This window comes from Poromitra crassiceps (assembly GCF_964638095.1).
Source record: "Poromitra crassiceps genome assembly, chromosome: 10".
NCBI classification, from domain to species: Eukaryota; Metazoa; Chordata; class Actinopteri; order Beryciformes; family Melamphaidae; genus Poromitra; species Poromitra crassiceps.
The window spans coordinates 3,643,661-3,659,638 of NC_139631.1; the positions used below are offsets into that span (position 1 = coordinate 3,643,661).

Genomic DNA, 15,978 nt, shown 5'->3' on the forward strand with positions numbered 1-15,978 from the left:
AGAGAAAAGAGAGGGAAATTCACTTTGTGGAACCATAGCCACTCGAAATGAGCTACAACCGTATGTGTATGTCAAGTTTACAGTATTCTACTGTAAATATTCTTGTTGTACTAATACTTACCATTCTAAAATTGGTCACATCAATAAAATCAAAAATTGTTTCTAGAGTTGCTCATCAATATTAAATAAATTCATATTTGAATAATGTCTAACCCTAATGACTGAGACTGACACATAATAGTTTTTACAAACTTTTTAATTGCCATTAGTTGTAGGTACACACATTTCCTCAAACAGTAAAGCTAATCCCCAAATTGGTCATCAATACATTTTGTCGACCCAGTATTGTCTAATTCAACTATACCCTCATTCATGAGGGTCGGGTCACATGATGGACAAATCCAGAGCAGCACATAAAAAAATATTAAATGATTTATCCTTGTAGGGAAATAAGTAGAGAAAAGTAAACAGAATATAAGCACACTACTACAATATGTAAGAATACAAATATAAATACCAGAATCTGGACTGGGACCGCTGTTGCCCAGAAGAACAGAACTGTCACTTGAAAAAAAGTAAAGTGAGCACTAACCCAGTAATCCTGCTTCACAAGAAACAGGCCCCAGGTCATAAAAGACCATGGAGGGGGAAAAAAATAAAGCTGAAGAGTCTTTAAGCACTGGTACTCTGTGCAACTCTAGTATGGAGTCATGTGCTTCCTCAGGTTTGAGCTCTTGGTGAACCCTTCTGCTGCATCTGTATGGTGTCTTCCCTGTATGTCTCCTTGTGTAGTTTCAGGATGTGCTTTTTAGTCAAAGCTTTCCTGCTAGTGCTGCACTTCTACAGCTTTTCTCCTGCGTGGGTTCTGGTGGGCAGTGTCAAAGTTGAGCCGAGTGCAAAGCACTCTCCTGTATGCACTCGGAGATGCTTTGTGAAATATGAGCTGCGGCAGACAGCTCTACAGCTTCTCGCCTGTGTGAACTCTCGTGTGAGTTTTTAAATTCTCAGCACGACTGAATCTCTTCCCGCAGTAGACACAGCCGTAAGGTTTCTCACCTGTGTGAACTCTCATGTGCGTTTTCAAATGCTGAGCAAGACTGAATCTCTTCTCGCAGTAGACACAGCTGTACGGTTTCTCACCTGTGTGAACTCTTATGTGCCTTTTCAAGTGGTCGGCACGGCCAAATCTTTTCCCACAGCTGTTGCAAACATGAGGCTTCTCACCTGTGTGGATGATAAAATGCTGGTCATGTATTGATTGACAGGAGAATCCCATCCCACAAATTCTGCATCTGACAGGCTTTTCTCCTGTGTGAGTTCTCATGTGTTTTGTCATGGTGGACTTACAGGTGAACATTTTCCCACAAGTGTCACATCTGAATGGATTTTCACCACTGTGGGTTCTCATGTGATGTTGTAACATTGATAAGTGAAGAAACTCTTCACTACAACTGCCACACTTGTACAGTTTACTGTTAGGTGTCAGCTCAGACCCTGCATTCTCACAGCTGGATGTGTTGTAAGCTTGGCTCTCAGCTACATGGTAGTTGTGAGAGAGGAGCTGGCAGTCACTGTCTGGTTCTGATACTGCAGAGGCGTCTCTGTCAGATTCAGATGAGATGTTGACTAGAGGCTCTTTCTGTGCTACACTCTGAGTTTGGTAAGGATCTGAATGCAGAGACTGATGTTCACTGTGGTCACTCCCATCATAAGCAGGAATCAACTTAAAGATATCAGCCTCCTCCCACAGTAAAGGCTGCTCTCCCTCCTGACTGGTGCGGAGTTTCTCCTGTTCCTCTTTAACCTGTGGAGGCTCTGGGTCCTCTTGACCCAGACTGAAGTTCCTCTGCTGGTTACAGTGCTGCTGGTGAAGGAGAACTTCCTTAACGACAGATGGCTGTGGTGGGTCTGTAGGGGGAAGGAGACAGGAATGGACATTTGATCAAAAAATAAAACTCAGTTTAAGTTTGATGTACCCTATAAAAACATTGCTGTTATTTCAGAACCAAGGACAGGGGCAGCACTATTTGTTGTCAAGAGATTTATTACATTTAAACTCACATTGTACACGATCATCTGATTGATCATGTGATAATATTATCTATATATATGTATCTATAGATATATTTCAGATAGATAGATAAAAAGATAGATGCAGTCGGGCAGCATGCTGTTGGAGGTGGCACGACCAAGCGCTTCAGCCACCTGAGGTGGAAGAGGCCACATTGGGATTTCTTCCCACTATCATTGCACCCCCCAACATGCACACCGTGTTGGGGGGCGTTGCCATCTTGTGAGAATGTGCTTTGTTTACCTGTGCCTGGGTGGTTAACTGCTTACCTTTTGTTCTGTTAGGCTAAAACATTGGTTAAATCGTCATGGAGAAGGAAAGAGATGGAGAAGGGAGAAGAGAAAGAGGTAGCCCCTTGTGTGTCATGCAACTGTATCTGAAGTTAACGTTAACTGATTACCTCAGTTACAGTTACGTGACACACGGCCCGAAAGGGCCTAAAAAGAGGCAGCGATGGAGAAATTGAATCTCAAGGCCAAGCAAGGACATTTGAACCAACTAACCATGAACAACAAAGATCAGATCCATCTGATTTGGTAGCCTTAAGACTGGATTACAGACCCTGAACTTAAATAAACGGACATCACATATAGGCAAATAATTGCTTCCTGGTTCTTCTTGCTAAAAGACAGACTCTGACCTACCATGGCAACATTCTTTCAGAATCACGACAGAAAATCAAAACAGACACCAACTGACCAACAGGCGTGTAAACAAATGATACCCAAACACAGCGTGACCAGGGATGCAAACTCACACAGTGAATTTCAGTGAAAAAGGTGACAGATACACAAAACCACTCAGAATTCATTAATTTAAGTGCCCTATTTTGGGATAAAAAAAGGTGACTCTCACCTACAAGTCACGTCAACTTCACATTCTCTTAAGTCCACATTTAGCAATTAGCCTTAGTGGACATCTGTGCTCTATGAGTGCCCATCTAGTTCTGATTGATATTCACATCATGATTATGTGACATCATTACTCATCGACTTTGGGGACATCATGGATTTATTTAAGTTAAAAAAATGGGGGGGGGGGGGGGGGGTTGAACTTTAAATATAAATGAACTGGAAACAAACAATAATAATAATTGATTGCATTAATATAAGAATGAGAATCACTTTTATTGACACAGTAGGTAATTAGATTACATACGAGGAATTTTACTTAGCGTAAGTATGCAGCGTAGTGGTTCAACATCAATAATCAGAAGACAAATCAAGAGATAGATTTACTAAAAATCAAAAGTGAATTCCAATATATACAATAGACCAGGGGTGCCCAAACTTTTTAGGAGAGCCACTTACAAAAAATAAAACTAGTCACGAGCTAGCCTAATGCCTTTACCCTTGCCCCCATGATTTAATGTTATAATGTTAAATACTGTACATACTGAGTTAGATATACACGAGTGGGATTTAGTTGATTAGGGCCATATGAAATCGGTTTTATTTTTTTCTCTCCAAATTCCATTTTATTTTTCCCCCAATTCCGTTTTTTCCATTTTAATTTAGGGGTTAAGATTATTTATTTATTTTTATGACATGGCTCTCTCAGACAACCTCTTCCACACTCAATCACTTTGAGGTGATGTAAGGGTCCCAGACAAGATCCACCCCCTCTCAAAACACCCCAATCCAAAACAGAATTATTTCTCTAGGCCTATTTTACAATGATGAAACCATTTAGGTTACTACAATAATTAGGTTTACTTTTGATTTTAATAATTAGGCCTACTTTTTATCAATTTCAGACAAATTATGGAAAATTGTGCAATATTCCATGCTTTAGAGTCGATTCAATTTGTATGACCAAATTCCATGATTCCTTCCGTTTTTTCCATTTTGCAGAAATCATATGACCCTAGTTTATGCATTGAAAATAAAAGATAATACATTTTTGATTTCTTTGGCGAGCTACTTATTCATGGCCCGAGATCTACAGGTTGATCAGCTATTGGGCACCCCTACAATTATAGACACACACAAATTAGAAGGTCCTAAAGTGATAAATGGGAATTTACAATACAAAAGATGCACTATCAAGGTTAAAGAGAATATAGAATAAAAAGAATGGAATAAAAAATATTCTGGTGAGAGAAGCAGCTATGATACGAATGTAACGCCTTTTCAAGATACTCAAAGTTCTTCACAAATTGGTGGGGGGGGACTCCAACTCATCCACATGATGCACGGCAGCCAGATTGCGCCAGAACGCTCACCACACATCAGCTATCACGTTGGAGAGTTGAGGACATTATGAATCAACAGGATGCAGGTTTTCATTCCAGCTCAACACTACAGCAGCTGATTCCACTGATTAGCACAACTTCATCCAGAGAGGGAAACCAACTGGTGAAATCAGATGGTGAAGTGTTTGGTTGAAATGAAAGTGTGCGTACTCTTGGCTGATACAGATGAAGCCATTGCTGAAGCTCCACATTTTATTGCATGCTTGATAAACTACAGTGCGTGTTTGTTCCATGCCCACCAAAAATTGTTTTGGGGGAAAAAAGGCACCCTGGTAGTTACAGCGTTCTCTATAGACTAGGCAGAATTTCTGAAAATGTGCTTATTTAGTGTGTTGAAGGCAAATCGTGTTAATTTATGGCATACATGTTTTTTTGGGGGGAGGGGGTGTTGAAGGGTGCAGAGTTCAAATCTGCTGTATGCCCAGCTAAAAAATGGATGTCTCAAATCCAAGATGGCCGCCACCTCCGAGCTGAAATGTATTTATGTACATATATTTTTGACTAAACAAGGTAGAAACTTTAATCAAATGTGCTTTTGTAGGTTTTCATATATGGGGAATCCAATGCCACTCTCATTTGAGATCAAATGTGAAGAAATTGCTTGAAACTCATATTGCGAAAATGGTAGTTTTAATTATGAATAATTCGTCAACCAAATAAGATCCAGAAGCAGGTTGATGCTAGCTGTATAATTTCCTTACTTTGTTTTTCAAATATGTATTTGCATACAGCAGAGTTGAGTTCAGTACCCCTACAAACCTTGTATGCCATAAATTAACATGATTTGCCTTTGGGGTTAATGGTAACCCTTTTGTAGGTTTTCATATATGGGATACGACACATTCAGATCTCCATGCACTTTCAGCATAGGTGGCAGAGAGAGTAGCCGTGACACTAACAGACCATCCAGGTGCAGCCACCCCGGTCACTGGAGGGAGATCAGGATGTGGCAAGTGAGCTAGAGCCCTGCACGGGCCTCAATTCTAGGCCCTAGCTCGAGGTGAGCCCCTTAAATTAAATAAGTAGTCTTGAATGAGTAGTTCATTTGATTGGTATGCCAATATTATTATATTATGTCCCAAGCTATTACGCCTGGGCCCGACCCGAGCTAGTGATGTGAAAAGTGTCCCAAGGTCTTCGGGCCGAATGCAGGGCTCTAAAGTGAGCTTATTGGTTCCAGACAATTGCTCGATAGTAGGGGTGGGAGAAAAAATCGATTCACCTAAGTATCGCGATTTTTAATGTCACGATTTTTTGGATCGATCTTTTATTCCAGAATCGATAATCGCAAATTAAAAAAAAAAAAAAAAATTTTTTTTTTTTTTTTTTTTTTTTTTTTGGTGCTTGCAGTCAGGCCACTCACTGAACAGCAGGCTAGGCGCCGCCTACTGGTTTACTAGTGGTTGTATTACTTTATTAGTTAGTCTGAAGTAATAATTACACTTCAGGGTTAAAGTGGGTGCATCTCATTGTAAAATTGGACTTCAAACGGCCCAAATCTGGCTTCAAACGGCCCAAATTTCACGCGCGTTGGCCCATATCGGCCTGGCCTGCTTGGTATCTAATGCCCGGCCTGAATTATGATCCCAGTCCGCCCCTGTTTTTAACTATATCGCCCAGCCCTACTCATGATATATAATATACAGTCTCTAGTGTATGATTCAACTTTTCCCATGTTCTAATCTAGTGTAAAAAAGCAAACAAGAAAAAAATAAACAAAAATCGCAATAAATCGTAATATCGAATCGCAATAATCGTAGAATCGCAATAATCGTGAATCGCAATATATATCGAATCGGCACCAAAGTATCGTGATAGTATCGAATCGGGAGATAAGTGAATCGGCACAGCCCTACTCGATAGTGTGAGCGCATGTGAATCTTTGCATCTGAGGGTGGTGGCAGAGTCTCTTGTGCACAACCTCTACAAAACATCTCGAGTCTTGCTTCGTTGCCTGTATCAACCTCAGGCACACCATCCATCTTAAAGATGCATTTCTCTGTTGATATCCATGGGTCTTCTGTGAGAGAGCCCTTGCCAAGTCCAGTAAGATCAGTGTGATGTTGCTGGAACACCCGCCAGGCTGTTTTCTTACTGTGGCCACTGAACCCAGCGACACTTATCACAGCCAGTGACGGCATGTAGTAGCGTGTCCACTCGATCAGCAGATCGCAGCAACAGGCACATTTCATGTACTGGAAAATACTTTGGAGCCTTTGACGTCCCAGCTTTCATGTAGAGATGTATCTGTCAGTGTGCCAGAAGTAGAAGCAGCAGCATCTTGTGTTTGATCCGTGTACCTGCTTTGATTGATTCCTCTTGATAGCTGTCGAAGACGACATCAATCCCTGCCCTGCTATTTTGCTGCCATCTTGAACATCGTTTTAAGCAAACAAGTCGGCATAGTCACCGAATGTTCTAATGTCAGGCGGCTTTCCAAGTGTCATCACGAGTGCTTGGCCATCAATGAGTACAGCAGGCAGCTGGGTTCCTCAAGTGTAACATTTGTAGAGGTTTGGACTTGTTGTGTCGGTGACTCGGTGTGTTTACCAACACAAATGTAGACTAGCATTAGTTGTGGCTAAAGATAGTGGGATGGGCGTGAGTTCATGCAAGAGGATATTTTCCAGATTCACCTTGCACCCTGCTCTCTAAGCTTTTATGAGCCTTTACAATGTGCCGGTCCACTTTGATAGTGTTTTGCTTGCAGCTTGAAGTTGCACAACGTCATACAAAGGGGCAAATGCCCTCGCCTTATTCTTTTGAATGGGTAATAATCTCAGATCCAGGTGCCGGTTGCTATCTGGAGGTTCACGTTTGTCCACGAAGACTTTCACTTGTGCCCGTCCAAGGTGTTCTTTACTAAGCAGCGCTTCTTGAATAGCAGGCATGACCATGTCCTTGTTGATTATGTTCTTCAATGTGTCACCACCATCTTGAAACACACCATGCCGTTTCAATGAGATCACTATATTCGGTCATCAGTTGTCTTTCTCCATTCTACTTTTCATGCACTGTGTGTACTCATCATCTTCATTGTCTTTTGTCATTCTCAGCAGTGCTGTTGTCTGAGAAGCTATGAGCATTATCAGATGATATGACAATGTCTATCTACTGAGTGCAGATGCCATTCTGGTGATACCTTAGGTATCACCAATAGGTCCTACTAAGCCCCCACTCATCTCTCCTGTAGCGTTAGCATTCCGTACTTTGGTCCGCCGATATATGATTGAAGCACCGACCAGTGCATTTTACTACGAAGTTGCCTTACTGGAACTCAAGGAGGGCTTCTGTTGGGAGAACGGACATCTCAGCATACGTTTGAAAGCATATAGGTGAGATCCCATGATCAGTCACATTGTGCTGTGGTGAAGCAGGTGGTTGGGGGGGCAAACATTCCATCACAGTATACTGGACTTATCTCAAAAACAAACTGCAAGTAGCTTATTAGTAGTGCAAGTAAATTATTCCTAGACATCTAGGATCAACCTGCTTCTGGATCCTTTTTTTTTGCATGTTTTTTAGCGGGGATTTTTATTATGGATTTTTCATATATGAAAACCTGCAAAAGCACATTTAATTCAAGTTTCTACCTGGTTTACTTAAAAATATATGTACATAAATACATTTTAGCCCGGTGGTGACAGCCATCTTGGATTTGAGGCATTATCGTCAATCTTTGGGCAGGGCACACAGCAGATTTGAACTTTATGTATCCCATAAATTAACACGATTTGCCCTCGGGGTTAAGATTTTTTGAAAATTGCCCTACTATTAGAGCTCAACAGGCACGTGACTTTTCGTGACATATCCCACCCCAGAAGTAAGTTCCCCATTCATTTTCTCCATAGACATTTTGAAGAATCCTTATATAATGAGTTTTAAGGCTGGAACAAAGCCGACCCGGGATCTACTGAATCGTGAGTGACCATAAAACATTCGGTTTGAGCAAAAACTAAAAATAACAAGGGGGAATTGAATATTCGATTTTTTCCCCCATTGGTATTTTTTGTTCTTGCTCAAACCGAATGTTGTGCCTGTTGTGCTCTATTGGTCTACTATGGTATTCTCGTAGTTCTTCTTGTTAACATTCTCTCATATCAAGTAATTTATTTTGGACATTAGGTTGTTCAGGTTTGATCTGCTGCTGAACCCCAGAAACGGCATCTTATGCGTGTTCCTCTGCATAGGTCAACGTGTTCTTTCTTTGTTTTGAGCAAAAGCTTCTCACAAGTGCTGCACTTGTGGCTTTTCCCCTGTGTGGGTTCTGGTGTGCAGTTTCAAATTGCTGCTGACAGAAAATCTTTTCCCACACAAAAGACATTCAAAAGGTTTCTCCCCTGTATGCACCCGGATATGCGTTGTGAGAGCTGAACGACTGGCAAACGTCTTCCCACAGTACACACAACCATGAGGCTTATCGCCTGTGTGAACTCTCATGTGCGTTTTCCAATTCTCAGCACGGTTGAATCTCTTCCCGCAGTAGACACAGCTGTACGGTCTCTCACCTGTGTGAACTCTCATGTGCCTTTTCAAATGCTGAGAACGGCTGAATCGTCTCCCACAGGTGTTGCAAGCATGCGGCTTCTCACCTGTGTGGATTCTAACATGCTGGTCGCGGTTCGACTGAATGGTGAATCCTTTTCCGCAAACTCCGCATCTGAAAGGCTTTTCCCCGGTGTGAGTTCTCATGTGTTTTTCCAAGTCAGACTTCTGGTTGCACGTTTTCCCACAAAAGTCACATTTGAAAGGCTTTTCACTAGTGTGGACTCTCATGTGAGTCTTTAAGTATGCCAAGGTAGGAAAACCTTTACCGCAACTGCCACACTTGTACAGGTTGTTGTTTGGTGTTGGCTCAGTACTAGTTGATCCTGCGTTCTCACAGCTGGATGTGTTGTAAGCTTGGCTCTCAGCTAGATGACAGTTGTAAGAGAGGAGCTGGCAGTCACTGTCTGGTTCTGCTACAGCAGAGCACTCTCTGTCAGATACAGATGAGATGTTGGCTAGAGGCTCTTTCTCTGCTACACTCTGAGTTTGGTAAGGATCTGAATGCAGAGACTGATGTTCACTGTGATCACTTCCATCATAAGCAGGAGTCAACTTAAAGATATCAGCCTCCTCCCACAGTAAAGGCTGTTCTCCCTCCTGACTGGTGCAGAGTTCCTCCTGTTCCTCTTTAATCTGTGGAGGCTCTGGGTCCTCTTGACCGAGACTGAAGTTCCTCTGCTGGTTACAGTTCTGCTGGTCAAGGAGAACCTCATCCTTAATGACAGATGGCTGTGGAGGATCTGAAGGGGGGAGGAGAAAGGAAAGAACACTTGATCAAACAAATACAATCTGTTGTGGCTCCTCCGATCAGAAATGTAATGAAAGCCCTCTTTGTTGGTGTAGGGTAGTGTTTCTCAAATGGTGGTCCGCGAGTAGATTTATATTTTTTTCCTTTTTTTTTTTACCTCCCACTATCCAATCAGAGAAATGTTTACATTTTCATGGGAAACTCAAGGTCACATCACGTTGCCTGTAAAGGACTATACAGTATGTATTTTTTCACCCCGAATCCAACGACACCACCGCTAACTCTCTACAACTTACGGTTGCGGAGATACGTCCACTCTGCCTGCAGGGCTACAGGAGAGAGACAGAGTACAGCGGGTGGTTGGGAGTTCCAAGTTACTGACCAAACACTCTATTTCAGTAATTGCTGTCAGAATATAGAGCCATTTAACACTTATTTGAACACAAAAGCATCACTGAATGCAACTTGAAGATGGCAAAAGATAGCATATTTGACTTTGGCAACATTGTGCATTTATTGAACTTGAAAAAACTTTCTTTGAACGTTGAATGTATTTGAACTGAACAGGAGAAATAAATGTAAAAAAAAAAGGGTAAATGGACTAACTAAAATAAATTACATATATATTTTTTATATCGGTTATCCTGTTTTCATAATTGTGGGAAGCCAAAAATTTGATTCATTGTACTGCTATTTGTCATTTAATTAGCCTGTAATTTGTAATTTACAGTTGAAGTAGTAGGCCTATTGTTTTTGGGGATGTTTTGGGAGTTAGGTGGTCCCCGAGTTTTTTCCATTGGTTTAAGTGGTCCTTGGTCTGAAAAAGTTTGAGAAACACTGGTGTAGGGGGAGCTTGATCAGACTGTTAACAGAGTTCCTGCAGATTTGATACCAAATATTTTTTTCTTCTTCAATTTGTTCCTTGGTTTTTCTGTTTTTTTGTCTTTATCACATTTTTAGACAATTCTGGACAGTGTCTGAGAAATTAGGTCGGTTTGTCAGTGAGAATATAACATGAACCCGTTCTGTCTGAGCCCGGCCCGGCCCGACTCTGAGGAATAGATGGGAATTTCCGGGCCCGGCCCACGGGTTCCGGCAGAGAATCTAACCTCTACATGGGATTAATGCCCTTTGGTGCTTTCCTCCAAATCCCCAACCTGCCTACTTGACCCCCCTTCCCCCTTCAAAAGTCCTGTAAAGAATTGCTTCTATCTAGCCAATTAACCAATGCAGGAAATTAGCCAGGGCAAGAGCAAAGAGGCTCCAAGAAATCTCAGAATGCCCCTAAAAACCGGGATTGAGGGGCAGAAATTGCCCCCAAGATCGCCCCCGATCATTTATTTTTCATTTTATTTGTACACACACTCAAGCACCTGCCAGCTGGTTGCCAGTAGAAGACGAAGTGCACAGTCTGCATACTCACACAAACAACGCTGTTGCCCCCATGTTTTTTAACACAATATATGTGGAGGACGAGCCAGGATGGGTCAAATGTCCTATATATGATATTGAGACCTTTGTATTCAGCAAGATAATCTTCACAAACAACACCACTTTGATGTTTTTTGAAGTGTAAATGCAATCACCAAAAATCACGAGAGCCAGAAAACGCTTCAAAGATAGTCGAATACGGTGTTCAAAACTAATTCACGCCTTCATCTATAGTAGGTTAGACTACTGCCATAGCCTTTTCTCTGGTCTCTCCAAAAAAGAACTTAGGCAACTTCAGCTCATTCAGAATGCTGCTGCTAGAGTTCTAACGAAGACTAAGAAAGCTGATCATATCACTCCAGTTCTTAAGTCCTTACGCTGGTTGCCAGTGTGTCATAGAATACATTTTAAAATACTGTTATTAGTCTATAAATCACTTAATGGCCTAGGCCCAAAATACATCGCTGAATTGCTCCCACGCTACGAACCGTAGACCTCTCAGGTCAGCAGGGTCCAGCTTATTAACTGTCCCTAGGATCAAATCAAATCATGAGAAGGCCGCATTTACCCACTATGCTTCTGCTAGCTGGAACAAACTGTCTGAAGACCTCAGATCTGCCCCAACGTTACTTACTTTTAAAAGTAGACTAAAGATTTTTATGTTTACCGTCGCTTTTAACTGCTGACAGCTGTTTCTCAATCACTATTATACAATTGGTTTTAAAACATAGATAGTTACTGCTAAAAGCTGCAGGTCGGGGGGATGGTTCAGTAATACGGATATACTCACAGAGGGTGAAGTGATGCGTCAGAAGGGACGCACGCGTAAGTGGAGCTTACTTGAGTCGTACTCGTTTTAAGCAAGGTTTAGAGAAAAAAAACGGCCTGTTTGTCGACGGGCAACAGATGACGCAAGGTACAAGCGGGGGTATGCTTGGCGTCCAAACTAGAGTATAGAGGAAAAGAGGACACCGTACCCAGACCTGAGTTTTATGTGTGTGTAGTCATGTTTATAGTCATGATGTCCGGGGACTCAATATAGATAAATTGATTTATTCTATTATGCAAACCCAATGAGTCCTCTAAGTTTTTATCTCTTTTTGCAACTGCTGCGCCTGTTGCCTAATGCACTTTTTATACTCTTTTTTAAAGTTTTGTTGTGATGCTTTTAAATGTCCATTTTATTCTCTTCTTTTATTCTTTTATTTTGCTGTCATCCATTTTATGTGAAGCACTTTGAATTGCCTCTGTGTATGAAATGTGCTATACAAATAAACTTGACTTGATTTGTGAAGATTATCTTGCTGAACACAAGGTCTCAGTTTCATAAACTTTTTTCTAACCAGTCTCAGACTTTATTTCAGGCATCCTATACTTCATCATCAGTAGGGGGAGCTGGGGCTCTGTCTGTTTCTTTGTGACATCATCAGTGATATCATAAGAGCAATTGTGATGGCAAAGTTGTGACATCATCAGTAATGTCATAAGAGCAAGTGAGTGGCCGCACAGTGGCCGAGCTGCAGGGCGGGCGAGTAGCGTGCGAGCCTAGGAATAGAGCGCGCGAGACGCCAAGTCTAACCAAACCGCCAAACAAAGAAACCATTGACTGACAGAGGGAACAAGGCGATGCTAACTTCTGGGTTTTAGGCAAGGACCTGGGTTGGGCTGCTTTAAAAAACAACATCCTTTAAATATAAATAGGCCTAGGTGACGCATTCCCCTTGTCACTATAGAACAATTTGTGATTTTACCAACCTGTTCTGTGGAGCTTTATCTCAGGCTTCAAGACGATATCCAGCAGCCTGCGCTGACGGTCGATCTCTTCCTCGTACTCCACTATCGTTTTAACAAACACTCCTAATATTTCCTCAGCAGCCGCAGTTAGTCGCTCGTTGACGAACGTCCTCAAACTCTGGACTGTAGACATTTCCACTGAAGTAGACGTGAGATACTGTACATGCAACGCAGCTAAAGCAAATATTTCAGCTCAGCTAACTAGCTTTCGAGCTAGAAGAAGCTACGTTAGTTAGTGTTTACTTCCGCCGGAGAAATAGCAAAATCGCAAACCAACCTACCATATGTAGGTGGACACCGCCACCTACTGCACCGGAGTGTGTAGTACTCCTGCTTATCGCCACCCTGTATTCTTCCAATAAGTCACTCCCTTTACATCCTTACCTGCAGTCTTTCCCTTTCCAATCATATTTCCTCACATTTATCTGACGCACTCTTGTCCATAATAAACAAAGTGGATTTCAGTTCCTTATGTCCAAATCGAACTCAGATTAAAAAATAATGAACAAATAAATAAATAAAAAGATGAATTAATTAGAATAAATAAATAAATAAATAAACAAACTCCCCTTTACCTTCTTTTGATAACCGTTTTGCACAGTATGAGAGATCATTTCTAGTGACTTGGATAATAGTGGTATCATAGTCTGACTATGATACTAGCCTGCTAGGATCCAAGTCACTAGAAATTAATGACTATGATGCATTTGAAATTGAGAATAGGGGCCACAAAAAGAAAATCAACAGAAATGACTTCTTATTACTTATTTATGAATGACTTATTTATTTTTATGTTGTGCCTTTTTCCATTTTCCAATTTGTTGAACTTGGCTTCAAATCAATGGAGAAATGAATGGGAAATTTACTTCCTGGAACCAGAGCCATTCGAAATGGGCAGTCACTGTTGAGCTCTATGGCTACCATTATGTAGGCTATGTCAAATCGGCCCGGCGCTACGAGGGGGCGTGATAGGGCTTTGTACCCTCAGTTCAATTTTCTGCCCCCTCATGTGAATGTAGTCAAATTACACTAAGTAGGATTAAGTAATACTCTAAGTAGGATTCTTGTTGTACGAATACCTACCAGTCTAAAATTGGTTACATCAATCAAATCTATAATTTGCTAAGTTGCTAATCAATAAGTTGCTCATCAATACTCAATACATTCACATTTCAATAATGTCTAGCACTAATGACTGAGACTGAAACATAAGTTTTTACAAACGTTTTAATTGCCATTAGTTGTAGGTACAAAACTTCCCTCACACAACTGGTCATCAATACATTTTGTCAACCCAGTATTGTCTAATTCAACTCTAGCCTCATTAACATAATGACAACACAGCAGGATACAAATACACACGGATTATGATCCCCTGGGTCATAACACATGATGGACAAATCCAGAGCAGCACATTAGTGAAAGCTTCCCTGCTAGTGCTGCACTTCTACGGCTTTTCTCCTGCGTGGGTTCTGGTGTGGACTGTCAAAGTCGAGCTGAGTGCAAAACATTGCTCTCCTGTATGCACTCGGAGATGCCTTGTGAAATATGAGCCGTCAAACATACGGCTCTACGGCTTCTCGCCTGTGTGAACTCTCATGTGGGTTTTCAAATGCTGAGCAAGGCTGAATCTCTTCCCGCAAGAGAGACAGCTGTACGGTTTCTCACCTGTGTGAACCTTTATGTGCCTTTTCAAATTCTCAGTGCGGCTGAAGCTTTTCCCGCAGTAGACACAGCTGTATGGTTTCTCACCTGTGTGAACTCTTATGTGCCTTTTCAAATCCCCACTATGGCTGAATCTTTTCCCACAGCTGTTGCAAGCATGGGTGTGTGTGTGGATGATAAAATGCTGGTCAAGTATCGATTGACAGGTGAATCCTATCCCACAAACTCTGCATCTGAATGGCTTTTCACAACTGTGGGTTCTCATGTGATGTTGTAACATTGATAAGTAAAGAAACTCTTCACTACAACTGCCACACTTGAACATTTTACTTTTTGATGTCGGCTCAGTACTCCTAGTTGATCCTGCATTCTCACAGCTGGATGTGTTGTAAGCTTGGCTCTCAGCTACATGATAGTTGTGAGAGAGGAGCTGGCAGTCACTGTCTGGTTCTGATACTGCAGAGCCCTCTCTGTCAGATCCAGATGAGATGTTGGCTAGAGGCTCTTTCTCTGCTACACTCTGAGTTTGGTAAGGATCTGAATGCAGAGGCTGATGTTCACTGTGGTCACTTCCATCATAAGCAGGAGTCAGCTTAAAGACATCAGCCTCCTCCCACAGTAAAGGCTGCTCTCCCTTCTGACTGCTGCAGAGTTCCTCCTGTTCCTCTTTAATCTGTGGAGGTTCTGGGTCCTCTTGACCAAGACTGAAGTTCCTCTGCTGGCTACGGTGGTGCTGGTCAAGGAGAACCTCCTCAATGCGAGATGGTTGTGTGGGTTCTGTAGGGGGGAGGAGACAGGAAGGAACACTTGATCAAAAAATACAATTGTTAAAGTTTTATGTACCCTATAAAAACATAGCTGTTATTTCAGAACCAAGGACAGGGGCAGCACTATTTGTTGAGCATAGGTTGTCATTTATTAAACTTAAACTCACTGCACATTGTACATGATCATCTGATTGACATATATATATATCTATAGATATTTTTCTGATAGATAAATACATAAATACATAGATGCAGTCGGTCAGCATGCTGTTGGAGGCGGCACGACCTTCAGCCACCTGAGGTGGAAGAGGCCGCAGTGGGATTTCTTCCCACTATCTTTGACTCTGGAGCGGCCATGTTGGCTCCATGTTGATGTAAAGGCTGAAGATGGCTTCCGCTAACCCTCTCCTATGTGGAGGCCCGCCATGTTGAGGGGCGCCACCATCTTGTAAGGAATGCACTGTTTACCTGTGCCTGGGTGGTTAACTGCTTACCTTTTGTTCTGTTCGGCTAAAACGTTGGTTAAATCGTCATGGAGAAGGGAAGAGACAGAGAAGGGAAAAGAGAAAGAGGCAGCCTACCGAAGAAATTTAATCTCAAGGCCAAGCAACAGCATTTGAACAAACCAACCAACATAGATCCATATGATTTGGCAGCCCAAGACCGGATTACAGACCCTGAACTGAAATAAACAAACAGA

General features: G+C 41.9%; 1 protein-coding gene across 1 annotated transcript; it reads right to left on the minus strand.

Moving 5' to 3' along the window:
• Nucleotides 1–310: 310 nt before the first annotated feature.
• LOC310783170 (uncharacterized protein) lies at nt 311–15,723 on the minus strand (the record flags this gene model as incomplete). The annotated part of the gene is made up of 6 exons (XM_083643965.1): nt 311–1,908; nt 8,918–9,402; nt 9,517–9,613; nt 12,808–12,969; nt 14,887–15,288; nt 15,681–15,723. 6 exons carry the CDS (start codon nt 15,721–15,723, stop codon nt 959–961), a joined length of 2,139 nt encoding a protein of 712 aa, XP_083500091.1. The 3' UTR covers nt 311–958.
• Nucleotides 15,724–15,978: the final 255 nt, after the last annotated feature.